Raw genomic sequence first — 26959 nt, 5'->3', positions numbered from 1 at the left:
ACAGTGTGTCCTATTTTCCATTACAGCGACTTTCTGACAATGGTTCCCACCTAAGAGGATGCCATTAACCGAAACTGTATAATTGACAGTTCACAGTAATTTTTCTACTGTATGGCAACAATGCAATTTTTTTCGGTTGTGACGTCATCCTTTTGTGACGCCAGCATTTTTTTTTTTGAATTCTGCTCATTTCAAAATGCATTAGAACACAACCAGAACAAACCAATAACGTTTTGACACATATTACTGTAACAGTCTGAACGGAACTAATTAATTAGTAACACACGTTAATTAATATTTGACGTAGACTAAAACTTATTTAAATTAATAACTAGTTATGAATTATTGTAAGCACCTGGTCGGTTTCCTGCTTATACACGTGATTCATTATTATTATGTGACTGGGACAATTTGGAGGCGGTTTAATTAGCCTAATCAACTTTAATTCCGACTACGTAATTAGCAGTGTTTTCGTAACTGTCACTCGTTGACGTGACAGCTCGATCGAGGCGTACGCGATAAGAAACGGGTGTTCGATAATTGTTATGGTCAGGTCGCCTATGGATGGCAATTGTCACAAAAAGCGTACGTCTTGGATAACTTGATAAACAATTATTACATGACAGCTGTCAATCCAAACCATAGCCAACTAAGACCATAACACTAATCAGCGCACTGGGTGTACTCTGAATTCTGTGCTACTAAAAAAGAAACGATCACCGGAAAGGGGCAGGTTGAACTCAAAAATTATCGCAATTAACAGACTGTTAAGCCGATAATGCGGTAAATAATATACTCGTCACGAAATGACGGATGCGCCAAACGTCAAATCTGACGTGTGTGTTACCCGGGGGGTATAATTAACTCGTTTCACGTTACTCGACATATGTATTATGCCCTTGTATAAAACTCGTAATTAAAGGCACGTCATACATTAAAAAGCCCCGGTTTTAGTTCTGTATATTTATATACACAGAGTGTTGCCACGGTAAGTTTAAATCAGAAAGTTTCAGTGACGTTATAAGAACATTTGACAAACGACAATACTTGCACTGTTGCCACACCAATGAATTATAAAATACAGCAACTCTGTCAGAGAAAGTGTGACAATGTATGCATGTTTTTAATCCAAAATTGACAAGAAAGTTTAGAAGAATTAAAAAAAAAAAATGTCAAGGGACCTTAAATTAGGTGGAAATAGCATTATAAACTTTTCAAAAATTGGGAAAATGTCATTTTTAACTTTGTTAGAACCTCTGGTATTGTAGGTTTTTAAAACTTGTTTAGCAATCAATACTCTACAAGATTAAGGCAAAATTGCACAGTTTCGAGTTCAGCCGTTTTTAGTATAATATCCAAAAAAATACAGAAACACAAAAGCCTGTAAATAAGGACTCAAATTGAACAAATAATGTGTGATAAATGAAAACAAATAATTTATTTTAGAAATATCAGTGTGAGTAATTTTGTAATAAATGTTTCATAGGCAACTAGATCTCCATCTTAAATAGGAGGCCATGACAACACAAAATTTGACATTTGATCCGCCGCCGGAGGGAGCCACTTTATTTTTTTCTAAAAATCACATGACTTTATGATTACAAAATTATACGCAGGCCACGTGATTTTTGGATCATATCGCTGTTAGATCCGAAAGAAAACGACTAATTACTAGCTGTCATTGTTGTTGTCACTATGACATTTATTGTGAATTTAAAATTTGATTATCGTTCACTAAAGTACTAAAAGGGTGTTGTTCGTGAGTTTTGTGTCAGATTATGAACCAAAAGCAACGTCTAGCAGGTTTAAGTTTCCTATAATCCCGAAAGAAACCCCGGCTTATGGAAACCTTGTTGGAAATGATCTAGTTTTTAAACTCTCTCCACGAAAATATTTATCAGGTGCGTATTGTTGAATTACTTTTTTGTTGATAAATAACTTATTACCTGAGTAATACAGTATAAAATAGCATCACAAATAGCATGTTGTGGTGTTATTTATAGTATAATATCCAAAAAAATACAGAAACACAAAAGCCTGTAAATAAGGACTCAAATTGTATAACATTAAATTCAATTAAAACGGTGAATCTCCTTAGAACGCTAAGAAGCTTCATGTCAATTTCAACATTAGGTACATCAAATTTTGTTCCTAAACATGTTAATTTTAGCACAAAAACACATGTTTTGTGGATTATATGGTTGTCTGCACAATGTTGTGTCTACACTATTAATTTACTACCTTAGACCAATTTATGTAAATAAGGTCAAAAATCGCTTAGAAGGAATTTTAATTATAATGACAAATCCCATTACAACCCTAATAAATTTTATGCCAATTTCAACCTTATATTAATGTTTCAAGAAGACGTATTTTTTCCTAAATTGTGTTCTTTTTCGGATATCTCCGTAAGTAATCAGATTTCCTCAGATATGAAAACGGCATATCATCGAGCTCTAAATTGTGCAAGTTTGCTCCAATTATTATAGTTCTGAATCTTTTACAGTTTTCGAGATTATTATACTCTGACACCCCGTAAATCCCAAAATTATCAAAAAGCCTCCTGAATTTAGAATGTTAACAAGAGATTATCATAGATGCGTTTTAAAGCAAAAAAATGCTAAAATGGTTGTGTCATAACCTTAAAGTATTTACAAAATTGTCAAATTTATAGTGAGTGTAAACTTAGACACTTACTAGAGTGTTTTGTCGTACTATTTCAAAGACATGTGATAGAGTAGGATACAAATACATACGTTTTTGCACTAAACTTCTTACTAGAAAATTAGTTTTTAAAATATTTAAGAATTTATCACTTGTGCACTTAATGGTAAGTCTGCATGTGCAGTATTTGCCTAAATCACCTTCTAGTTTGTGATTTCCACTGTTCCATAAGTATAAATGTAATATTTGTAGCAAACAAAATTGTAATTTTTTGATAGAATCTGATTCAAAAGACTTACCGCCGGAAAACCGATGTGAAAATATCCGTCCGTGTCGACTGAGCAACCATGGATACAACGGATAACTGTCTCTGGGTTGTGAATGGGTAAGTGGGGACGGTTGCCCGGGAAAACCGTGTTGTCCGCCGCTTAGGGCGGCCGCCAAAGCCGCCCCTTGAAAATGAGCGGCCAAAGCGAACGGATGCTGTCCTGTATGGTTGTGCATCATTTCCGGTTGTAAAAAACCATTTTTTGGCACCAAATTGGGATCGTACGTGGGATTGGGTCGTACCAGACTGTGGGCCGGTATTCCCGGTACCATGATTGGAGGTTTGGGCGATCCCAACGGGGAGCGTTGAGGGGAATTGTAATTTTTGGGCGAACCGTTTAGACGTTGTTCCGCATCGCTGGAGGGCGACAGCGGCGCCGAACTTTCGGAATAATGCACCGGGGAGGTTTGGGGACTGGTTCCTGTCGCTCCCCCGACAATGGAATCGATGGAGAATCCGATTTTTGGTTTGGACGGCACTGGTAAAACTGGTGTTGGTGCCAAAGGCATCATGATTGTTTTGTCCGAACTGTGCAAAGTACACTTTGCGTTTCACTCACTAATCGCGATTTTTTCTTATTAATAAGTGACGGTTACGTATCCGACCGCATCATGTGCCGCACGTCACACCCGCTACCTTAATTGAGCACATAAATCGGATTTTTAACGAGGTAATGTGCTGTTAACGTGCTACCGCTCTCAGAACTCTCGACTTAATAAGTGGGATCTGGGTGAAATCGCCCTAATCCGTAGGAGGGGACAAGAATGAGTATGGAATGAAATCGAGAAAGGTGGCACCCCATTCCTATTGGCTCTTGTCGGTTGCGCCTCACCTTTTCACAATGCCTCCCTATTGGTCCGCTCTTCCGACTGAAATGGCATTAAGCCAGCGGCACCTCCTCTTCTTTTCACCTCTCCGCTCGCCACGGAAAAAACCCGTTAAACTCCATAAACGCCGGGATATTACTTTTACGATTTGTATAAGTGCAAGATAAACAGGTTGGCGAACAATTTGCGGGAGTCTTTAGAAAATAACATGCCTCGTCGTAACTACAGCGTTTGTTTTTCTCCGCAATTAACATCCGCGCCGCCTAGCGGTGAAGGAGCGCGCGCAACTGGGCGTGGCCGACGACCGTAATTTCATTTATTTAATGCCGCCTGTCAGCTCTACAATATCGCCCGCTTTTTATGGGCACCGTTTTATAGCTTATAATGGACCGAGATCTGATTTAATTATAACCCAGCTATTTTTTTATACCGAGACCCTTTTTCGTGTCGACTTTGCGGTAATTACCATTTTATGTTGTTTACCCGATTATTTTTATAATTAATTTACTCGACCCAGAGAGATTAAATTATTGCGAGGCGTTTCTAATATGTTTTCTCTTGATTTATTGTCCGTGTTGTTCTCAATTGTTTCAGGATTTAAATTATTTTAGAAATATCAAGACATGTGCGAGTATCATTGCAATAAATGCTTCATAGGCAACTAGATCTCCATCTTAAATAGGAGGCCATGACAAAATTTGACATTTGATTAACAGCTATTTCGATCCGCCGCCGGAGGGAGCCACTTGATTTTTTTCTAAAAATCACATGACCCATGATTACAAAATTATACGCATTCATAGACAACTAGATCTCCATCTTAAATAGGAGGCCATGACAAAATTTGACATTTGATTAACAGCTATTTCGATCCGCCGCCGGAGGGAGCCACTTGATTTTTTTCTAAAAATCACATGACCTTATGATTACAAAATTATACGCAGGCCACGTGATTTTTGGATCGTACCGCGTTTGGATCCGAAAGAAAACGACTAATTACTAGCTGTCATTGTTGTTGTCATTATAACATTTATTTTGCATTTAAAATTTGATTATCGTTCACTAAAGTACTAAAAGGGTGTTGTTCGTGAGTTTTGTGAGTAATATTGTGATATGCGAGTGTCAGACTATGAACCAAGAGGTTCAAGTTTCCTAATTTCGAAAGGAACCCCGACTTATTTAAAGCTTATGAAAACCTTGCTGGAAATGATCTAGTTTTTAAACTCTCTCCATGAAAATATTTATCAGGTGCGTATTGTTGACGAAATTACGTTTTTGTTGATAAATAACTTAAATAGCAACTAACTAACACAAATAGCATGTTGTTGTGTTATCTGTAGTATTATTGTATTTGCATTGATAAAAGCAGGTTCACCATTATAGTCCGACTAATTAATTATATACTCACTTTTTTTATCAAAACCTGATATTAACAAATAGAAAAACAATAAAACATTTCACAACTATTGCAGAATTTCTGTTGTTTAATGTGAAAGTACACCAAATATAACCGCGGCTTAGCAAAACATATCTAGTGTGCCATGCAAAAGCCCTCTCGCGGATAAATTATCGTAATAGTCCAATCTGTCAAAACGTGACAGTTCCATTGACATATAAGTCTAGATGTGTAATTTTTTCAATGTAATGACTTTTAACCCCATTTGTGCTCCATGAGAGTAACACAACGATTTTTTAGGTCTGTTCATTGAAAAAAACCTCCAACTAGCAGTCAGAGAAAAATTTGCGCAGCCGTTGGCCAGAAATACGTCATAATCACGTGAACGTTCAACCAATGGGGTTAAAAGGCACCATCGACTTTTACTAGGGAGGAACTAAAGTCGGAAAACCACAAATATACTTGATACTTAAATGATGCAGCTACTGGACATTAAAACAAGGTAAAATTCAGTAACTTATATTAATTAATTGCCTGATAGGCCAAAAGCATTACTTAAACGTCATTTTGCCCATCGAATTAAAAATCCGATTTTTCGATTAATTGCTAATCAATTTGTGCGTAATAAAGTCTGCAGTCAAAAATGCCTTCCCTGTGTTTAAATAGCCAGGGTACAACCGAAAACGTGGTGAGGATTATCAAAGCTTAACCGAATATTCCAGAGCCACGTTTTCCTGTACAAAATAGCAACAAAACAGAAAATAGAAAACTAATTCAAAACAAACTCAAGTTGACATCAGCTAGACTAAATCTGACAGACAATCCTCTGACAACGACACCCCGCTGACAGTAGCAAAGTGAAATTAACCGATTTTAATAAAAGAGGGAGAAAACTACCCTAACAAGTTTGTAAAATGATTTAAAGGACTCTGAGTTTTCCTACAAATGTTATGATACTACATACTTTGAGAAGACACATGTCACGTGAATGAAAACCGACATTTATCTGAAGAGAGAAACCATTAAAAATTAAAGATGGCGATGAACTTGGCGTAAATGACAGGTGTCAGTCTGTCGAACCGAATGTACGTGACGTAATTTGACCATGCCAATGAGACTAAGACATGCACGAATTGTTCTAATTGATATCTAATTTCTACAGTGTGTCCAATAAATTACAACTAAAAATGCGTGAACGTCGATAATTCCGAACTCAAACAACAAAATTGTTTTTAATTACAAAAAGGTACAACCCGGTATAGGAATTTCTGGTAAAGATGTCTGTAAAATAGGACATGGTTCTCTGAACAATAACCCAACGAAACCTTCAACAACGGACCATCCCCCAATAGCATGGTTATTTCATTTGCATGTCATCATAGTGCGGTACACTTTTCCGTTATAGGTAATAAATTATGATTCTATAGTGCTGTAAGTTGTACTGCCCACAATTTGCATGGAATATCCAAACATCATAGAACCTTTATTAGTCATGGAGGATTTTCTTTTATGGGCCAACACTTTGTTTACTGTTTGAAAGCATTTACTGCACCATCACCAAAAAGTAAACAAATCGGTTCCACTACTGCATTTCAACGTTGTAAACTGGTCCTAATTGTCTAACGAAACCTCAGTAGAGGGCGTAAAATTGTGTTTAAGCGTTCATCTAAAGTTAAGCTGTGATTTGACTGTAATAAATCATGTGCAAAATGTCACAGTCAAATTAAAATCTAGTCTAATTATACAAATTGTTGTACATCCATTGAAACTACAATGCAATTTTTACCATATTGTTCAAATCATAGCTACTGTATAACAAATTGGCCCCACATCTAATTAAAACTAAAAAATACAAATATAAATACTAATTTAAAATTTCTTGCATGATTTTCGGAAATTTTACATTTATTTATTACTATTGATTATATTTATATTAAAGCCATGTCAATCAAAATTCACATTTGTGTTTATCTATCTTGTCCAGTATAGCTTAAGTAATGCGCAAGACTCAAATCTTTATACAAAATTTGGTAAAACGACTATAGTACACTTTGGTCAGCTTTTTCTCACGGTTAACTCTTAAATTCGACGGAAAAATCCTATATAAATGCCATAAATTACCTTGTTGTTACTGTACGGCAATTAAACACTTCTCGGTGTCCAGTTTGTTGTAATTATATCTTTATATTCACCGCAAATAAAGTGGGAAGTAAATTACCATGGAATTTAAATGTGTACCATTAGCGCTAGATTCCGCGTATAATGTGTTCGACTTAAGTTACTACATAGTCTAGATTTGTGTTAATTGTCTGTTTTGGACTGGAAAAAAGCCAGTTGATTGATAGATGCACGGTTCGCTTGAATACGTTAATAAATGTATAGACTTTCCATTTTACGTTGTCAGTTCATTGAATAGTGTCACTGATTTCGACTGTCATGTGTCACTGTTGACAGTTCTATCAAATGATTTATGGTCCATTTCGCATATAAGTTTGTGATTGGTCACAAAAGCAGCTTTCAGCTTGCTGCTTTTTTTGACCAATCACAATGAAATTTACAACATTGATATAGTGATTTAATCAGAAATCAAGATAATTTACGAACGTTTTGTTATAAACCATCAAGGATCTTAAAATCTCTTAAAGATCTTAATGATTTGAGAGTGCAAACGTCATCATCATTGTCGTTGAATTTAGTTTAGTGGCCCTCTCCCTGAAGTTATTTGAGGGGTGAATGTGACTCAAAATACATAAAAAAGTATGCTAGAATAGTGAACCAATTTACTTGATATCCAGGGCAATTTCCTTTCTTACCTACCCCTCAAATACAGCCACAACCCTGTAGAAGCTGTTCCTAACAATATTTATCTACTCCAATGTAAAAAAAGGAATTATATTATACAGGGTGAGGCAAAGAGTTCTCTTCTATTAGAGAGGCGTGTTTTGTAGTATTTTTTTATCCCTATTCTAGTGACGATTTAGCAAAATTCGATGGCAATCATTTGTAATGGTTCCTTCTTCTTATTATTGGATTCCTGGTGGATATAGTTTTGAAATATTCATACTTTCTACGTCACAAAACCATATTTTAATTTGCTGAATACACTTATTCAAATATCGATTAAATTTTAATTCAAAAAATGGCTACCATAATAATTGTTCAAAGATAATGACTCGACAAACTTTAAGCTTGTGAAATAAAAAAAAAAACACAAATTATGATTAATGTGAATTCTTCTTGGGCATAACAAAGAAAAGAATGAGTAGAAGCTGATCGAGGTCCTATCCGAATACCGTCGATTCACTTAATTGCTGATCACCGAAAACCCTTCCGTTTGTCTAGGTCCTTAACGTTTAGTAGCCCTGATTAGCTGTCTTTGGATTATTGATGATCGAACGGCGGATCACTTACGATGACATCAGCGCTCCTTTGTTTCGACTATCAATTATATCGTAGATGACTCCGGTATTTTAATTTAATTGAGTAGTTGTTTTGTCAATAAAATCTCTTTTCGGGTCGTTACGACCTGATGCGGGTTCGCTGATAACGCAGTCGTAATGCCTTTTTTTTTACCTGTTGAACCTGCTTTGCATAATACATTCCTCTCCGTTTTACACGTGTATTTGTCGTGTAATAATACTGAGTGAATGTGCTCAAAAAAAACTTGCATCATGAGAACTATAGTTACAATTTGCTGATAGATGGCGCAGAGGTTAATGTCGACAGATGAGAAATAATGATGGCTTCATTAAAGTTTTATAGTACTTTCTTCTGTTGTGCTTCAATTACGATTACTACCAATATGGACTAGATGCAATAGGTTGCAGACAAGGTGCGGAAGATCTTGGGTTATTTTCTTGTTTATTTTAAAATCGTTATGGCCGGTTATTTCGCAAATTACCCCCCTGGAGGCAGCATTTGAAACTAAACTACGCATTAACGGTCGATCGAACGAACGGCTAATGTCTATGATCAGTGATTCGTGATGTTTGAATATGCTGACGCTCACGAAGGCGAGAAAGAGAGAGGCCCAGTTCCAGAGTAGTGGAGGGAAGAGGGATGGTAATTGATTGGCAGCAATTACGTTCAATCTCGCTTATAAGCAATCTCAGCGATAATTGAACGTTTTTATATCAATTTGCGCCTCAACAGAAATAGTACAGACAGATCAGAAAATGTCAAAATAACGATCGGCAATCAATCAATCGGGCGTGTAACAGGTGCCATCTGCCGACGACCAATTACGAGAAGAATAGAATGTTCTTTGGGTTTTTTGTCATAAAGGCAACTAAACGGGCCAATTAATCCGAGAGCCGAAAAACCCCTCGGGACCTGTCACTCGTTAAGCCAAATAGATTCACGGAATATTATCTATAATCTGTTATTAAATCATTTCTGGGCCTTTCATGGCTGCCATTTAGGCTAACAAATCTGCGATGCTGCGGCCAGATAGCGCCCAAGAACGAGAAACCGGTGTTGTGCCTAAATTATTTCGAGAACCCCCCGCCGTTCCGGTACTCGGAATAAGGGTCCGAATGCGTGCCTCACCTTAACATGTTCATTATTTGTTTATTTCACAGTATCTAATTACATTTTAAACCTTGATTGAATTTAAATATTTATAGTTTATTAAAGAATAACATTTATATTAGTTTACTGTTATTTACAGTATTGACAGAGTATGACTAGATATGAGTTATTAGCCACATTCCTAAAAACTAATTATCGATTATGGACAAAATACGAGTAGCTCTGTTCGCACAAAGAATTTCCAACTAGTAGTCAGAAAAAGAGTACATTTATTGGCCAAAAATTAAGATATGCACGTGCAATAACGGTTCGAGAGTTTCAATGGCCTATCATAACGCTCTGATCACAAGCCTCTATATAAAAAAAGAAGAAGAGTTTGACAGTTTGTATTGCATTATAACCTAGTTTTTTTACGTCAGTCTTATTCTTGTCTTTTTTTACTAATTAATAATATAAATAAAAAACACCCAAACAAATTTAACTAGAATTTGTGTAAACCACATCTACAATGTCTGCAAAATCTAAATCAGAACCCACAGTGGCTTACAGTGAATCAGGGATACGAAACAATCTATCAATAGTGGAATATTGCAGAACTTCTATGGCCGCCTTATCTGGCTGCACTGCAGGTAAACAATCACTTCTTTGTGTCCTTTAAGGGCTGAAACCTGGGTTTTAGGTTTGTTGGGGCTGACAAACTTGTCCGGAGCCCTATTCTACATTTGCGCTGTGACCACTTTGTGGCTTATGATCTTGTCGAAAGCCGGTTTTTCCACTTGGAACAAATACTTTATTTCGCGCAAATCACTGTTAACTAGTGGATTTTTTGGGCAGTTGTTTACCTACATTTTGTGTTGGACCTTTATTTATGGTGTGGTACATGTCTATTAAGTTAATTTATTTATAAGATTATTTACAATTAAACAGTTTCAAAGGAAGGTGGTTTGAATGTCCTTTCTTGGTTTAGAGAGTTAAGGTGCTGTTGCCACAGCTCATTGGTCTTATTCAGGATTATGTCGGCAGTCTCTTCAGGAAGCTGAAACACACACTTAAATTTAACTAATCATGACACTTTAAAAACTTACAGTTCTTATGCAGTCAATTAGTTTTGCTGGATCATTCATTCTCATTATTCTGGGTTTGAGAGTTATTAAAATAACTGTAGTCAGGTAGGCTAATATTTTAAAAGATCCCCCACAGATTTTATCCCAAATTCTAACAAAAAACTTACTGTAATAGTATACAAATTAAATTACAGTTTATGCATACTTTATTAAGCAATTCTCAGGAATTACTCCTGCAAAGCAACAATTGAACCAATTGGTTAACGGTAATTCCAAGTAATTCATCATGGAATTAGCCATTAAAAACTTGTAGAGCTGTGAATCTTCTCTTGCTAACAAGTTTTGACTGACTTTAATCAGTCTGGGTACTTCACCTCTTATTTTGTCTATATTGTCATACATTATCCTGGCAATCCAGTAAATGTCAATCTCATCATCAAAGAAGTGCATTAAACATTTTACAATTGGAATAAAGCTAGAATGCTTTGTAAAACACAAGTTTAAGTCAAAAGTCAAATTTCCAGTTTGTATCAGCCACATTAAAAAGTATCTTTGTGGCATTGGAGTTTTTTCATCTGCAAGTCTTAGTACTGTCAGGCTGTGATTCAGATCATTATACTCTTGCTTTCGTTGAGAAATAACAAAACTACGACACTCAGCTTGCATAGGGATCACACCTTGTATGAGATAAAGCAGTAGAAATTAAAATGTAAAGCAACACAAGATTCAATTTACCTAGAAGGAGCTTCCAAAGTAAACTGCGGTATACGTGAGGCACCGCAAAACGCAAGCTAAACTGCTTCAGTTTGGTCAAATCAGGGTTTTTTTCCTTCAGTAGATTCTCCAAGGATTTTTTCTCTTCCACACTCTTGCAACCAACTTTTTCGTAGTAGATTGACCTGAAATTTCGCTCGTCGGAAGTCATGATTTATCAAAATGTCTTATCGAGCAATCATTAAGTACTAGAATTTTTTCCTTGGGTTTTAAAATTTCTTTAAAAAACAAGTTTAAAAAAAAACAGGCTAAAAGTAAACAAACTAAACTAATTTGTGAGAAAGTGTGGTTATGGTGTGTAAGATTAAGTGTGTAGGTTTGGTTAGAGTATCACGTGTCAGCATCCTACCATTTCTATTTGGTGGTCATGTGACAAGGGATATTACAAATAGAAACCAAGACAGTAACGTGATGACGTCATCTGAGTGCCCTATGTATGTATTCAGCCATCGTGCAAATCGTTATTTGATCGTATTTTTGATTCCACTTTACTAATAAAAATTTAATTTTGAACCTACCACACATTTTTTAACGTGTTCTAAGGTGGGCGAAACACCCTCATTCTCATGTCATTAGGGTGGGAATAAAACAATAGTTTAGGAAATGTAAATATTTGTTTGGAAATTTTTTAAGAACTATAATTTTATGAACGTAAAATTAACAAGATGTGGGTCTCGGTTGGGCGACCCATATTGTGCACATCTCACACTGTGATCGTAGTGGTGAGGAGCTCCGATAGTGTCACGTGACACGGGTGTGTTGTAAGTGGCAAAGTATGTCGTTGAAAATGACTATTTTGTAGGAATTTAGGCGGCTTCGCCCTCACCCTCCTCCTCGGCGGCGGCGGTGAGGAGGTGGATGACTCCGTTGGTGTCGATCCTGCCGTTGTCATCGATGTCGAGGGCGTCGAAGGCATCGTCGACTTCTTTGCCGGAGAACTTGTCGCCCCAGGTCATCAGGGCGTGTCTGAACCTACGACAAAAACAAAATTAGCTCCAAGCTAGGGCTGGAATGTGAATTGAACGTACTTTTCGCTGTCAATGGTACCGTTCTCGTCGAACGACCTGAAGGCAGCGGCTACGACCTCATCGTCGTCACTACCACCAGAGTCAGCCATACGGGCACCGAAAAGACCCAACAACTGGGTAAGGTTGATGGGACCGGGAGCTTCACGCACCATCTCGTCCAGTTCCTTTTCGCTGGCGATTTTGCCAACGGCATCGAACGTCGCCCTCAAGTCTTCTTTGCTGATGATACCGTCTTTGTCGTGGTCCATCAGATTGAAGGCTTCCTTGAACTCAGCCACTTGAGCCTGATGAACAAAATTTTATTGTATTTTACTCCGTTAAGGACCAGTTAGCTGGTAAAGTACCGGGGAGAACATGGAGAACACATTGGAGCCGGAACGTTTCGCCCTCTTTGAGGAGCTCTTGGAGGATGTGCGGGTCTCGGCGGCTGGAGCTGCTGCTGGGGCGGCTGCTGGAGCATCGCCACCTGCATCTTCCTTCTTCTTCTTCTTGACCTTCTTTTCTTTGTCCGCCTGTAAAACATATTGACATTTACATAAGACTTGTTACTTTTCCTATCTTGGCTAAAAATATCGCAAGTTATGCAGTGCGCGTCTTTATGTAATGACGTCAATTAAAACTATTCTGGTATCTGGATTGATGCCAAAACACAATTTTCAAACTTGTAGTCACGTGACCCATTCAATTTTCACTGATTTTGAAGGAAACTTCTGTCACAAATATAATAAAATCTTGACACACTGCACTCACAAAAATTCACCACCGTTCACATTATGGCATTTATCCGTAAAAAAAGTCGACGATTTGGTATCCACTGATGATTACTTACCATTGTCGTTGATGTTCGTTCTCTCAGAAACACCCGCGACTGAAAATCCGTACTCCGTACACTTTCTTAAATAACTTCGGCCTGGCCGAGTGTTGATTTCGCGCAAACCTTAAAAGTAGCTGATCCAAAATAGATTCGGATCGTGCCCTCGGTATTTTCCTGCTCGTATTCCAGAGTACGTTTTTCGGGTTTCGAGCTGATTAGAATGTTATGGAATATGCTCTAATTACGTTGATGGAAAACATGAAGTTAACGTATTTTAGTCCCCGAAACAAACAAGTTATACCCAAGTCATTACATAAAGAAGAATAGAAATCAAAGTGACTGGATCATTTAAAGATTTCTGTAAACACTACAAAATGTTTATTCGTTTTTCTTTCCTGTAGGTTTATATAGCCTTTATTTGTCCCTGTCACAATGCTAGATGTAGCTGAACACTCTATACAGGGTGGTCCAGTTTTAAATGTCACCAATCCATAGCCAATTAAAAAATAAGTTGACATGTCATTTTCCTGAAAAGTGGTTCCTAAGGAAAATACAATCTTTCAAATTTCTGTTTAAAAAATCGTTTTTTTGTCATAACTGTCAGACCGTTGGAGCAATATTGATTAAATGATTGAATTATTAGGTTTCCTCTTTGAAACGGAAAATTCACTTAAGAAGTTTAAAAAATATTATTGTAGCCAGTTTTCATAGTTTCCAGACAAACTAAAAGACTTTAGTTTTGAAAATTGAATTAGAAAAGATAAACATTTCAGAAGCTTAAAAATTGTGTTTGTAACCAGTTTTCATGCAAATCGAGAGACTATAATACTAAAAATTGACTTGTAGACATAAAAACTACTTTTTCAAGAATTTTTTACTACAAATTCATACATTTAAACCTTAAAAATTGACTTGAACCCCAAAATGTTACTGAACTAATGAAAAGTGACATCAGAAGCTTAAAATTTGCATTTGAAGTAAGTTTTCATAATTTGAAGACAAATTTCAATATTTTAGTCTTGAAAATAGTCTTAGACGCAGGACATTGACATTAGATTCAAGAAAATTGTCTTGAAAACGAACTTTTCGTGCTTTGTACTTTGCTTTTCATTTTCTTCGACTTCTGGACTATTTTTAGTGCTTCAAAACTGTTTTCAGCTTGGAAAATCGAGTTTCAAGACTATCTTCACCAAGTTATTGACATAGCAAACTTAAAAAACATTTTTTACATTCTTCATAGACTTAAAATGGCATTCCAAGCTTTGTCACTATTAAATCGACTTCTAGACACCTCAGTGTTAAAAATTCGGGTATTTCTTAATAAACTAGACTGTTTTTGGTGTTTTAAGGCTGTTTTCAGTGCCTCAAATCGAGTTTCAAGACTATCTTTACAAAGTTTTTGACTTATCAAGCCTAAAAGCCAGTGTGTCCACTGACCATAGTCTTGAAAATGTTATTTCAAGCTTCTTCACTATTAAATTGACTTCTACACTCATAGGTGCAATAAATTGTAGCATCTCTAAGAAATTCAGACTGTTTTTAGTGCTTTTTAAGACTGAAAAATCGAGTTTAAGACTATTTCCAAAAGTCAAGTTCCTTCAGTAATAAAAGTAAAAAATTTTGGTACCAAATGCTACAATAATAGTCTTGAGAACTAATTTTAAGAAATAAAATAGTCGGAAAATTTAATTTACTTCTAGACTTGTTGTCCAGTCTAGAAAATTCAGTTGTACACCAACTAAAGTCTTGAAAATATACTTTTGGACTCTCTTTAGTCCTACTAAAGTCAGTTCTAGCATTAAAAGTCAACTTTTATATTATTTTTAGTAGTAAAAATGAGTTTCATGCACAATACAATCTTTGTCTTGATTTCCGGACTTTTTTTAGTTCTTGAATGCCAGTTTCAGACACTCAACCAGGATGGCAGTCTGAGAAAACGAATCATAAGATCATTCCTAGTAGTAAAAAAGTTTTTAGACTATTCAGTACAAATTTGGACTTTCACAAGTCTTGGATGTTCAGTTTTAAAATATAAAACGATTTTTTAAATTGAAATTTGGAGGACTGTATCTTCCTTAGGACTTGTTTCAAATCAACTTGTTTTTTGATTAGCTATCAAATGGTGAATTATTGACACTTAAAACTGGACCACCCTGTATAAAGAGATCAAAATTACATGTTTCTAGGTAAATATGACAAAACAAATTGGAATTTCATTAACCTTGATCCAATGTCCTAATAAATGGAAATATAGAATCTTCCAATCATATAGCGATTATATCCTCTACCACTGACCCAAATTTGAAGCGTTTATGTAAATCCAAAAATCGATTGTAAGGAAATTTACTCCGAAATTTCGGTTTAGTCCTATTTTAACGTTCGGAATGTCGATTCTCAAACACCTAGACCTATTTTTAATTTTAACCTCGTTTTTGACTTGTGCTCTAGTCGTTTCGACCCACTCATCGATCCGTGACGAGACCAAAAACAAAACTATCCTGATCCGAAAACACCTGAAACGATTGAAGAAAATCGATGGAGGCGTACGCCTGGTTGGAGGACGTGGAGAATATGAAGGTGAGAGTTTCTTAAAAAAAAAACCTTTTACCTCAAAAAAATCTTTAGGGAACGTGGAGATTCTCCATCAAGGTAAATGGGGAGCGGTATGTGACGACGAATGGGACGTCACTGAAGCTTCAGTGGTTTGCAAACAATTAGGCTACCCTGCAGACAATGCCAAACCTACAAGCAACAGCTACTTCACCAAAGCAAAACGTAAACCAAATCACATTTTTATAAACAAAAAAATTATACAAATTTCATTGGTAAAACAGGCAAATTCCTGATGGACAACGTGTTTTGTTCTGGATCCGAAAAAGAACTGGCCGATTGTAGATTTGACGGTTGGGGTAACAGCGATTGCAACGACACCGAAGCCGCTGGTGTAATTTGCCTACAAGTGGAACAAAATGACACTATTGTTCAAAATAACGCAAAAAGGTGGCACATTCTTACTTAACAGTTAAAATCACTATTAAATCTCCAATGTAGAGTCAGAATAAAGACGAAAAAACTCAGACTTGAAGGTGGTAGAGTGCCCACGGAAGGTCGGGTAGAGTTTCAAGATTCTCAAGGCAATTGGGGGGTAATTTGTGCCGAAGGCTGGTCCTTTAAAGAAGCTTTAGTAGTGTGCAAAAGTCTGTCTTTAGGTAAGTTTAATAACAAAATTTGCACGAGTTTCTGTTGAGATAATATTTGAATATTTATGTTTCAATAGACAACCCACAAAACACGCAGTCAGCTGTGCATTTATGTCTAGTGGGTTGGTAGTCTTGATATATAGTAACTTTTGTTTTTGTTGGTTGGTTACTAGATTAGTATCGGTAATGTAGGTTATGTATGTCGATGTTGAACTGATTAGCTGTTTTTTCCCGGTTGCATTATTTTTCAATAAACTTCTATTAATTTTCCGGTCATCGGCGTTTTATTTAACAGTTTCCAACCATTTATGATCAGGTTATGCGGCTGACGCAATCCAAACAACTTTCTTCGGGGGTAAACCCACCAAAACCACCCTAGTAGCAGTGCGTTGCTTGGGCAATGAAACCTCCTTCACGGACTGCACCCACGACCACACCCTCACCGGATCCTGCGAGGAAAAGGAGGTAGCTGCTGTGGCTTGCACCAAGTCCTTACCAGACCTAGTTATCGGTAATTCCAACATACAATAATCAATACAGCAACGAACTAATTAAGCCTTAGACCACCAAGAGCTGACGCGTTCAGCTTACCTTCAAGACCTGCAAATGTTTTTTTTGCAATGCGCTCTCGAGGAAAACTGCGCTGCCTCCTCGGCCTACCAAGTCCAGAAGGAGAACGAGGCCTGGCATCTGGAAACTAGGCGATTGTTGAGATTCACCGCGAGAATTTTAAATGCAGGCACTGCAGATTTTCGTCCCTTGATCCCTAAACATTTGTGGGAATGGCACATGTGCCATATGTGAGTGTGCACAAAAGAGCGAGACCAAAAATGACCTAATTTTCAATACAGGCACTATCATAGCATGGAAGTGTTTGCCACTTTCGATGTGTTCGACCCCAAGAGCGGTAAACGCGTAGCGGAAGGACACAAAGCCTCCTTCTGCCTGGAGGACAACCAATGTCTACCGGGGGTGGAGGCCAAGTACGCGTGTGCCAATTACGGTGACCAGGGCATCACCGTTAACTGTTCGGACATTTACAAACACACTGTGGACTGTCAATGGGTGGACATATCCGACTTGGAGCCGGGAAATTACCGGATCAAAGTGGCCGTAAATCCGGAATACAAAGTGGCCGAGTTGGATTACGCAAACAACGCAGCCATGTGCGATTTTGTTTACACGACCTCTTTCGGCACTATTACAAACTGCGCTTTGGAACTACCCTAAGTTGGAACAAAACAAAGCTTTTAATACACATTTATTTTTGTATATATCCAGTTACATTTTAATGGGATTAACAAATATAAAATCTGTTTAAAAAAAAAACAACAACGAGATTTATTATAATAACTCCCATTTTGTTGGGAATACGTTCTTAATATTAGTGTTGGGTATAACAACATCAAGGTACACGAATTTTAATAATAAATGCACGTTAAAAGGTATTCAAGCAGAGATGTAAAATTTCCGGAAAATTAAATTAATGGAAATTTTTCCAGAAAATTTTCGGTAATTTTTGGAAAATTGGAAAATATGAAAATTTACAAATTATTGGTTTTTTACATTTTTGTACTATTAACTGGAAGGTATTTAGGCAGTTGAGGTTAATTTGGAAAATAAAAAATGTTTACTTGAAATTTCTTGACAATTCTAGTTTTTAATTTCAGACCTCTAACAGAGTCAACTTTGACGCCCTCTAGCGGCTAAACGGGACAACATAGTCGTGCCCGCTCAACGTCACGTGAGAGCCCCGTTCATTAGCTTTCTTTTGTTATACGGTGTGTTTATACAGGGTTTTTCAAATAATCGAGTTATGGACAATTTTCTGGAAAAGTGCACCAAAATTTCGCTCAAATTGGTAATTTCTGCTTTCGAGGAGGGTGGTCAAAGTAGGCTGCTAGAGCAAAAACAATTGAATATCGATACAAACATTTTACATCAAGTAGGCCTAGAATTTGATGTAGATTCCAAAAACCGAATAAAAAATTATAAGTTTGGTTTGTTGCTCAAATTTGGAACAGCCTGTATACTGATCATCTAGGAAGAAAGTAAATTAAACAAGTTACAAGGATGTTAAAAATTCATTGAATCACCCTGTAAACTACTCCATTGTATTGTCAATAACTCGGTTATTTTGACAGTTACAGGGTGGTTCAATATACCAATTTGTAGCCCTTGAAATTCTCTTTTGACCACCCTGTATAGCGTTTTTACCTAAAACGTCGAATAAATGAGTTATTTACTGTTAAAATTGAGTTGTTAGATTTTTACAGTTTTTACAGTGACAGCCCATAACTCTGTTATTTTGACAGTTACAGGGTGGCTCAATATACCAATTTGTAGCCCTTGATTATTTGTGCCCATTAGAATGCATGATAAATTTGATAATAACAATGACAAGGTTGACAGGTTGTTTTCCCTATCAAAGAAAATTTTCATTTAGGCATAAAGTAACTTTCCGGTAAATTTCCAAAAAAGGAAATTTTCTGATTCGAAAATTACCCCTTTTACATCCCTGGTTTCAAGTAGGTACATTACGTGTGTACCACGTATGTTTATGGCGTTTGAGATCCATGGATTAAGTCTAAAATGCCGTTCAGGAAAATGCTAGTCACCTAATAATTGGTCAAGAAAGATGACAAACTAAATGCTGCACACGTAGACTAAGCAAGCACAAAACTAAAAATTTTTTAAAACATGTTAGTTATGACCTTTCTCATACTAAAACAGACAACAAGATTATTTAACTAATTTAGTTAAGACAACAAAAATGAGTATTTCCTTAACTACCAAAATTATGATCTCATTCTCAAGTCTCTATTACTATACTACATTTGAACTGTAACGTATAATTTCTATTAAGGACACTGAACTACTATACCCTGTTGAATAAATACGAGTCACAATTCTACTGTTATTATACTTTGTATCATACATCTTTGGTACTTATTAAGTGGTCAGGCGAGGGGGTTTACACCGAAGACTCTTTCATAACCTTCATGGGGTGCAAAATATTCTGGATGTAAATGTAGTCGCTGACCGCATTATCCACGTCACCATGTGCGATTCCAGCTGCTTGTGCTTCATCATCTTCATTGCAAATTTTCCCTAATAAAAATTAAGTTAAAGTAGTAACATTCGTTTCGTTATTTCCTTCTCTACAAGTAACAACCAAAGCCAAATCAACACTACACTTACCTGTCTACGTCTGATTATACAGGTGTGGTACCCGTGTAACGGACAGAGAAACGTAGGTAATTGCATGCGCGGGAGAAAGACAAAAAACGAAAAAAATATCAAGTAGGCCATATTTTTAGCGCGCCGTTGCCAAACGCCGTAAGTATTCAATACCCTCGACAAACTTACTTACGGCGTATGGCAACGGCGCGCTAAAAATATGGCCTACTTGATACTTTTTTCGTTTTCTGTCTTTCTCCCGTGCATGCAATTACCTACGTTTCTCTGTCCGTTACACGGTTTTCCTATGGTCGCTTTTGGATTTACCACACCTGTATATAAATTACTCACAAAACATTCTACAAGCAAAAAAAAACACTACAAAATCAAATTAAATGCACTAAATAGTTATATATTATTTGTTTTTAAGTAATGTACAATTTAAGTTGAACGTAGGCAGAGCGTTATAATGGCGGCAAGTACACCGTGATATAATAGTCAGTCTTGGTATTGTAAGTTGTAGAGCCAGTTAAAAAATCCAACTCACTAATTAAGCTTACTTCAACTAGCTTAATAACCTATATGTGTATAGTATATTTTGAATATATTAGAGAATATACGTAATAAATAACACCCGCGTGTAAATTAACCTAAATTTTGAATTAATGAGATTCCAATATAACTAGATTCTAGTAAGTAGGAAATCTGAAAGTATTTTACTTTATTAATTAAACTAGTGTGAATAACAAGAAAACTCCAATATGCTGCTCAGCTAATTGATTGGTAACTATACTCCTTTTGGCTGGATATATTCCCTATAGTTTCAAACTTTTAGTAAACGTAATAACTAGTGATAAACACCCTGTAAGTAACCTAGATGCGCCTGTGCTTACGCAACTGCCCACGTCTCTTATCACAGAACTACTAATAGTGTTACGTTCAGTAACGTAATCGTTGTTTGCGTGACTTTTAAGAACCCAAAAAACAAGCTATTTAAGTACGAATCATGCCAACGAACAGCACTTGGAATAATTCCGCCTACTCGACTTCCTAGCAGGTTTCGATACCGCCTCCGGACTAAGAATAACACCACCACTCTCCACTACTTCGCCTAAAGGAACCTCTAAAAAATCATCTTTGGCGCTCAGCCGGCCGATGACGGCAGCGCCCTCTTTCCTACTACCCGTAATGTAGTTTTCCAGTTTACTTTTGAGCTCCGTGGGCGATACTGAGCTCCTTCTGATGTCGGTGTCCTCCTCCTCCTCCTCGTGCGCGTCGTCGGTGAGGGGCGTGCGCGAATTTGAGCTCTCGGGCGTGTACGGATCGTGCGCGGTGACGCGATCATGCAAGAGGGTGGAATCGATCGAAACGTCGTCGGACGAGCGACGCGTTACGTAATCGCTCATGTCGACGACGTTGATCGTGTAAGAAGCGAAATTACGACAGCAGCGACACGTCTCGGGCAAGCAAACGAACAACGCGTGGTCACAACATTTAACCGTACCTGCACCGGTCCGCAGTGATAGTCTCAGGTACACCGGCTGCAATTTTAAAAATGTTTTTATTTTCTTAATAAAAACCTCAAAACAATCTTTAGATCGAAAGATGACGATTTGACGTAATTGTCATTAGGAAAAAGTGTCTAGATCCACTGCTATTGATGGTCAAAGCACTACAAAAAATCCATGAATCGATTGTATTAAGATCTGTTTGGCCCAAACTGATGCTTTTTTAAACTATACTCTGTTCAGTTACTTGTGACTGTTGCGTCACAATCACCTGCTTATTAAGGCTTATGAAAGTTGTCCGGGCTTATAAGCCGTCTTCCTAGGAAGAAATTCCATTGGACCACGGCTTATAAGCCCGGATAACTCTCATATTTCAATGACTATAGTGTTAGGTTGTAACTTAAAACAAGAGTTCTCAATAGCAATTAGAGGCACATTCAAAATGGTCCTAGAACGTTCTAGCAATTTAAAACAGTGCTGAGAAACTTTAATGCTCCAAAAATGTGCTTAAAACTGTCATTTTTACACCACAAATGGGTTTTACAGGCGATTTTGTCCTTGACTGTCCTTTCAAACTGTGTTTCAGTTAGTTCAAACTTTGACACTGTTTTTCTCTCTGACTGTACTCAATTTGGTAGGGTTTTTTTAGGTTAGTAGATAGGAAATTTAATGAGGATTCCAAAAATGTGCTTAAAACTGCCATTTTTTCACTCCAAGTGAGTTTAACAGACGATTTTGTCGCTGACTGTGTTTTCAAACTTTGGCAGCACTTTTCTCCCTGACTGTACCGAATTTAATGATATTTTTTTAGGCTATTGGATAGGAAACTTAATAAGGATTCCAAAAATGTGCTTAAAACTGTCATTTTCACACTACAAGTGGGTTTTACAGGCGATTTTGTCCTTTACTGTCCTTTCAAACTGTGTTTCTAGCACTTCAAATTTTGACACTGTTTTTCTAACTGACTATACTCGATTTTTTAGTGTTTTTTTAGACTATTGGATAGGAAATTTAATGAGGATTCCAAAAATGTGCTTAAAACTGTCATTTTCACACCACAAATGGGTTTTACAGGCGATTTTCTCCTTGACTGTCCTTTCAAACTGTGTTTCTGTTAGTTCAAACTTTGACACTGTTTTTCTCTCTGACTGTACTCAATTTGGTAGTGTTTTTTTAGGTTAGTAGATAGGAAATTTAATGAGGATTCCAAAAATGTGCTTAAAATTGTCATTTTCTCACTCCACGTGAGTTTAACAAACGATTTTGTCGGTGACTGTGTTTTCAAACTTTGGCAGCATTTTTCTCCCTGACTGTACCGAATTTAGTGATATTTTTTTTGGCTATTGGATAGGAAATTTAATAAGGATTCCAAAAATGTGCTTAAAACTGTCATTTTCCCACTCCAAGTGGGTTTTACAGGCGATTTTGTCCTTGACTGTCCTTTCAAACTGTGTTTCTGTTAGTTCAAACTTTGACACTGTTTTTCTCTCTGACTGTACTCAATTTGGTAGTGTTTTTTTTAGGTTAGTAGATAGGAAATTTAATGAGGATTCCAAAAATGTGCTTAAAACTGTCATTTTCTCACTCCAAGTGAGTTTAACAAACGATTTTGTCGCTGACTGTGTTTTCAAACTTTGGCAGCACTTTTCTCCCTGACTATACTCGATTTTTTAGTGTTTTTTTAGACTATTGGATAGGAAATTTAATGAGGATTCCAAAAATGTGCTTAAAACTGTCATTTTCACACCACAAGTGGGTTTTACAGGCGATTTTGTCCTTTACTGTCCTTTCAAACTGTGTTTCTAGCAGTTCAAAGCTTAACACTGTTTTTCTAACTGACTATACTCGATTTTTTAGTGTTTTTTTAGGTTAGTAGATAGGAAATTTAATGAGGATTCCAAAAATGTGCTTAAAACTGTCATTTTCTCACTCCAAGTGAGTTTAACAAACGATTTTGTCGCTGACTGTGTTTTCAAACTTTGGCAGCACTTTTCTCCCTGACTGTACCGAATTTAGTGATATTTTTTTGGCTATTGGATAGGAAATTTAATAAGGATTCCAAAAATGTGCTTAAAACTGTCATTTTCCCACTCCAAGTGGGTTTTACAGGCGATTTTGTCCTTGACTGTCCTTTCAAACTGTGTTTCTGTTAGTTCAAACTTTGACACTGTTTTTCTCTCTGACTGTACTCAATTTGGTAGTGTTTTTTTAGGTTAGTAGATAGGAAATTTAATGAGGATTCCAAAAATGTACTTAAATCAAACATTTTCTCACTAGAAGTGGGTTTTACCAGCGATTTTGTCCCTGACTGTCCTTCCAAACTGTGTTTCTTTTCGTTCAAAATTTGACACTTCTTTTCTCCCAGACTGTACCACATTTTATACGGTTTTTCCAAGTAACTGAATAGGAAATTTAACGAGGATTCCAAAAATGTGCTTAAAACTGTCATTTTCTCATTCCAAGTGGGTGTTACAGGCGATTTTGTCTCTGACTGTCCTTTCAAACTTAAGACAATTGTAAAGAGCTCTAAAACAAAGCTTAAGACAGTTGTAAAGAGCTCTAAAGCTTTTCAGTAACATTTAGAAGTTTTCGGTACTCTGTAGAGGTGTTTGACTCTTTTTAGAAGGTTCTCAATAGCATTTACAAGTCTTTGGCACGTTCAAAACAGTTTAAAAGCAGTAAAAAAAGTTTAAAACAACTCTGGGAAGGTTTTAAGACGGTTGTAGAAGATTCTGCACATTCAAAACAGTCCTAGAGGCCTCTGACAATTTAAAACAGTTCTGGGAAACTTTAAGACAGTTATAGAGGGCTCTAAAACTTTTCAGTAACATCTGTAGAGGTCTCTGACTTTTTTTAGAAGGTTCTAAATAACGTTTAGAGGTTTATGGTACCTTCAAAACAGTCCTAGAGACCTCTAGCTTTTCTCTCTCTAGAAATCCACTGAAACGTTTTGCAAATATTTCCGAAAAAACATTTACTTTTTCTAACTTTGACCATCAATAGCAGTAGAACTAAACACTTCTTCCTAATAAAAATTACAAACTTTAATAAAACAAACAAAATCGTCATCTTAGCCTTTTGATCATGTCACCCTGTAGAAACAACATACCTTATGATCTCCCATACAAGTCTTCAGTCCTAACAAATCATATTCGTGGCTCAACTGGTTATCGATAATTTTTTCCGCGGAATGACTGAACAAAATTCGGTCACACCAAGCGGGGCAACGTGTAGGCATGTAACTAGTCGCTTTCGAGATGTTCTCCTCAAAAGGGTAGGAGGGAGCAAACTTAATTTGATATTCAGTCAATATATTCGAGAATGCCTCAGATTCTTTGTCAAAATGTTTCAACTGAAATTCGTCCAGTGTAAGACCATTAAACGAGACGCTTAAATAAATTTAAAAAAAACCCACCCACTCAAAGTTTAAAAACACCCTTTCATGCTCTTTGTGGTTAAACTCTTTTTTACCCACAGTCAGTACTAAATTGTTGTCCTCATTATTAAACTGCAACTTGGTTTGGTCGTTATTTTTGGTGTTTTGCACTCGAATTTTAGTCAAACCGTCTGTAAGTTTCTAAAAAACTTTTAAAATAAAACTTGCCCTTAACTAACTAGCATACCACACTTACTTTAATAACTCCCTCATTGTCAACCCTAAAATTAAAGTCGCCAAACACAAAATACGGAACATTATCCAAAGAATCATTGTGAAACTTATACAGAGTGTGTTCTAACGCTCTTTGTCTGTTTCGGCAATACACGGAAGGATAGGAAGACATGGATACAAGATTTGAAGCGTCATGAAATAAGTGAAGGTTGACTAGATCGAACACTGTACCACATAACGACCAGCGCGTGCGTAAGAAACCTTTACGAGACCATTTACACTAAAAAAAATCCCTGAATAAAACAAAATAATCAAATTTGTCCTCCAGACCAACCTCAGGGAAAAAGTGCTGCGGGAATTTAGACTTTTCTTTGGTATCAACTGCCTCAATATTTCCTGAGAAAACCTGTATGTCCTGAACTGGCACAAACTCCGACTGTTTGAAGTCCCATATCAACGCTTCAGAGATTGAGTTATGAATAAAGTAAATATTTCCTAGAGCCTTTAAAAATTTTGTCAAAATCCGCATTTTTACACTCTACAAAACTTACAGTAAAATTCTCAACTGAGGTGTAGTCTTCATCTAAGAATACCCGTCCTCTGCTGAAATTTTGTAATTCACTGCTACCAGTCAACAGCTGAATGAAATGTTCCACGTGTTTCATAGATTTTTCATAGTTTTTTCCACCCACTTCTTGGCAATGTAAGGCAATAAACTTAATATTTGAACTGGCAACTTTGGATAAGAATTCGTCGATCCACAGTTTGATTAAATTATTGGGCTGAAACAAATGACTGTAGAAGAAATACTATTTCAGTAAATCTCCCCTGATTGGTTGAAAAAAACAGCAAGCTTTTTTCGACCAATCACAAACAGAACCAATGTGACGTCACAATTTGATCCCTACTAGGATGAAATGTCATTGTGATGTATTGGCGCTGCTGACGCCATCTATGAAATATAAAGTTAACCATTGAGGCCTGAATAATCTTTGTAGCTAAGTAGCTTATTTAAAAAATGTAAATAGCAAATAATAAGAAAATTAAGTTCTCCCAACTGGAAACTTTTCTTTAGAGTATGGTCACATTCGTTTTCAGGCTGCATGGAGCAACAGAGCGAATGTGACGTCAGAATGACGTAATGTGACAGTTGTTCAAATTATAGTTTAGCTAAATTACGTCATTGTGACGTCAAATTTGCTTTGGTCCCTTCATTGTAGTAGAATTAAAATGAGATAAACACTCTGTTGAGGCCAAAATACATCTTTGGTGTACTTAACTAGGACAAAAAATGGTTTTTAAATTACTACTTAACTATAAGCAAAAGTAAAAACACTTAGAAGACATTATTCTTTCCTAACACTGCATTATCTGAATAGGTGTGAAAAAAACCCATACACTCATCAAAATTCTATTATAATAATTGGAAAATCCAACATTAAAGAGAAATGGTATAACCACACTTATTACTCACTACACCTAAAGTCTGTTAACTACTTATTTAAGTTAAAAACTTACATCTTCGAAAATAGTCCCAACATTTGCTGTGACCAGCAGAATTGGTACAGAAGACATGTTGTTTACACCACTTCTTGTTTTTACATCCAGTGAACTGTTTTGGTTTTTGTGCTGTTAACCACTAACATGTCATTCTGTATATGAGCGAGGGCCTAAAACACACAAAACTTAATTAGTCCCCCAAAAGTGTGAAACCCACCCCTATTTTTTAGTGTTGTTGACATCATATAAATACAGCGCTAGTTTGATACTCACTGGTTGTACAGGCATTATATAACTGTAGTCGTGGTTTTTATCTCTTCCGGACTGCAGGAAGACTACTAAAGAGGGTGGCAAATAGCCCTGTGCCCCTTTTGGCAAGTGAAACTAGCAGTGGCTAACCTCTACACACCTGAACTGACGGATCTTAATTGATCCTTAACGTCACGTAAAATTAAAAGGGCGTCGGGACAGTTTATTGGCCACTAAATCACGTGACCAACTGTCACTCTGTCAAACACCGCAAATTAATAAAAGAA

At 36.6% G+C, this 26959-nt stretch overlaps 6 protein-coding genes across 7 annotated transcripts in view; 2 read left to right on the top strand and 4 right to left on the bottom strand.

Moving 5' to 3' along the window:
• Positions 1-3995, bottom strand: part of LOC145728828 (homeobox protein EMX1-like) — a 30616-nt gene extending 26621 nt beyond the window's left edge. Inside the window, exon 1 of the mRNA XM_081979368.1 lies at positions 2964-3995. Within this exon, the coding sequence (XP_081835494.1) occupies positions 2964-3504 (541 nt within the window). The 5' untranslated portion in view covers positions 3505-3995. The remainder of the gene's footprint in view (positions 1-2963) is intronic.
• A 6160-nt stretch (positions 3996-10155) lies between these two features.
• On the top strand, positions 10156-10683 carry EMC6 (ER membrane protein complex subunit 6). Its single transcript, XM_081979380.1, has 2 exons — positions 10156-10374; positions 10425-10683. Exons 1-2 carry the CDS (start codon positions 10254-10256, stop codon positions 10634-10636), a joined length of 333 nt encoding a protein of 110 aa, XP_081835506.1. The 5' UTR covers positions 10156-10253; the 3' UTR covers positions 10637-10683.
• Positions 10627-11863, bottom strand: TBC1d7 (TBC1 domain family member 7). Its single transcript, XM_081979369.1, has 4 exons — positions 11545-11863; positions 11015-11486; positions 10831-10960; positions 10627-10781 (listed from the first exon to the last, which is right to left on the bottom strand). Exons 1-4 carry the CDS (start codon positions 11732-11734, stop codon positions 10665-10667), a joined length of 909 nt encoding a protein of 302 aa, XP_081835495.1. The 5' UTR covers positions 11735-11863; the 3' UTR covers positions 10627-10664.
• Positions 11864-12178: 315 nt separating this feature from the next.
• On the bottom strand, positions 12179-13599 carry Mlc2 (myosin regulatory light chain 2). Its single transcript, XM_081979374.1, has 4 exons — positions 13441-13599; positions 12956-13123; positions 12612-12895; positions 12179-12555 (listed from the first exon to the last, which is right to left on the bottom strand). Exons 1-4 carry the CDS (start codon positions 13441-13443, stop codon positions 12390-12392), a joined length of 621 nt encoding a protein of 206 aa, XP_081835500.1. The 5' UTR covers positions 13444-13599; the 3' UTR covers positions 12179-12389.
• A 2113-nt stretch (positions 13600-15712) lies between these two features.
• Positions 15713-18265, top strand: LOC145728821 (lysyl oxidase homolog 2-like). Its single transcript, XM_081979357.1, has 7 exons — positions 15713-16002; positions 16051-16200; positions 16260-16425; positions 16477-16634; positions 16942-17136; positions 17188-17425; positions 17477-18265. The coding sequence occupies exons 1-7, from the start codon at positions 15810-15812 to the stop codon at positions 17853-17855; spliced, it is 1479 nt and encodes a 492-aa protein (XP_081835483.1). The 5' UTR covers positions 15713-15809; the 3' UTR covers positions 17856-18265.
• Positions 17873-26862, bottom strand: 5PtaseI (inositol polyphosphate-5-phosphatase A). Of its 2 annotated transcripts, XM_081979355.1 has the most exons (9): positions 26697-26862; positions 26442-26593; positions 25475-25705; positions 25258-25425; positions 24946-25203; positions 24729-24890; positions 24423-24665; positions 21310-21346; positions 17873-19736 (listed from the first exon to the last, which is right to left on the bottom strand). In XM_081979355.1, the coding sequence occupies exons 2-9, from the start codon at positions 26496-26498 to the stop codon at positions 19600-19602; spliced, it is 1293 nt and encodes a 430-aa protein (XP_081835481.1). In that variant the 5' UTR covers positions 26499-26593; positions 26697-26862; the 3' UTR covers positions 17873-19599. The 2 variants fall into 2 exon arrangements, with proteins under 2 accessions (XP_081835481.1, XP_081835480.1); XM_081979354.1 differs by lacking the exon at positions 17873-19736 and having other exon boundaries at positions 20192-21346; positions 26697-26861.
• Between the last annotated feature and the right edge of the window lie 97 nt (positions 26863-26959).

Source organism: Ips typographus, linkage group LG4, assembly GCF_016097725.1.
Source record: "Ips typographus isolate SLU linkage group LG4, UJ_Ityp_2.0, whole genome shotgun sequence".
Taxonomy (NCBI): Eukaryota; Metazoa; Arthropoda; class Insecta; order Coleoptera; family Curculionidae; genus Ips; species Ips typographus.
This window is presented reverse-complemented; position numbering and strand designations above follow the sequence as displayed.

What these genes read in the sequence shown, in the direction of transcription:
- EMC6 (XM_081979380.1), top strand. Translation starts at nt 10,254, where the DNA reads ATGTCTGCAAAATCTAAATCAGAACCCACAGTGGCTTACAGTGAATCA. An exon ending in CTTATCTGGCTGCACTGCAG is followed by an intron (nt 10,375 to 10,424) that starts GTAAACAATCAC and finishes CCTGGGTTTTAG; the next exon opens with GTTTGTTGGGGCTGACAAAC.
- TBC1d7 (XM_081979369.1), bottom strand. Translation starts at nt 11,734, where the DNA reads ATGACTTCCGACGAGCGAAATTTCAGGTCAATCTACTACGAAAAAGTT. An exon ending in ACTTTGGAAGCTCCTTCTAG is followed by an intron (nt 11,487 to 11,544) that starts GTAAATTGAATC and finishes ATCTCATACAAG; the next exon opens with GTGTGATCCCTATGCAAGCT. An exon ending in CCTGAGAATTGCTTAATAAA is followed by an intron (nt 10,961 to 11,014) that starts GTATGCATAAAC and finishes GTTTTTTGTTAG; the next exon opens with AATTTGGGATAAAATCTGTG.
- Mlc2 (XM_081979374.1), bottom strand. An exon ending in TGTTCTCCATGTTCTCCCCG is followed by an intron (nt 12,896 to 12,955) that starts GTACTTTACCAG and finishes TTTGTTCATCAG; the next exon opens with GCTCAAGTGGCTGAGTTCAA. An exon ending in GGTACCATTGACAGCGAAAA is followed by an intron (nt 12,556 to 12,611) that starts GTACGTTCAATT and finishes TTTTTGTCGTAG; the next exon opens with GTTCAGACACGCCCTGATGA.
- LOC145728821 (XM_081979357.1), top strand. Translation starts at nt 15,810, where the DNA reads ATGTCGATTCTCAAACACCTAGACCTATTTTTAATTTTAACCTCGTTT. An exon ending in AGGACGTGGAGAATATGAAG is followed by an intron (nt 16,003 to 16,050) that starts GTGAGAGTTTCT and finishes AAAAATCTTTAG; the next exon opens with GGAACGTGGAGATTCTCCAT. An exon ending in CTTACCAGACCTAGTTATCG is followed by an intron (nt 17,137 to 17,187) that starts GTAATTCCAACA and finishes ATTAAGCCTTAG; the next exon opens with ACCACCAAGAGCTGACGCGT.
- 5PtaseI (XM_081979354.1), bottom strand. Translation starts at nt 26,498, where the DNA reads ATGTCTTCTGTACCAATTCTGCTGGTCACAGCAAATGTTGGGACTATT. An exon ending in TTGGGACTATTTTCGAAGAT is followed by an intron (nt 25,706 to 26,441) that starts GTAAGTTTTTAA and finishes CATTTGTTTCAG; the next exon opens with CCCAATAATTTAATCAAACT. An exon ending in TGTTTTTAAACTTTGAGTGG is followed by an intron (nt 24,666 to 24,728) that starts GTGGGTTTTTTT and finishes GACGAATTTCAG; the next exon opens with TTGAAACATTTTGACAAAGA.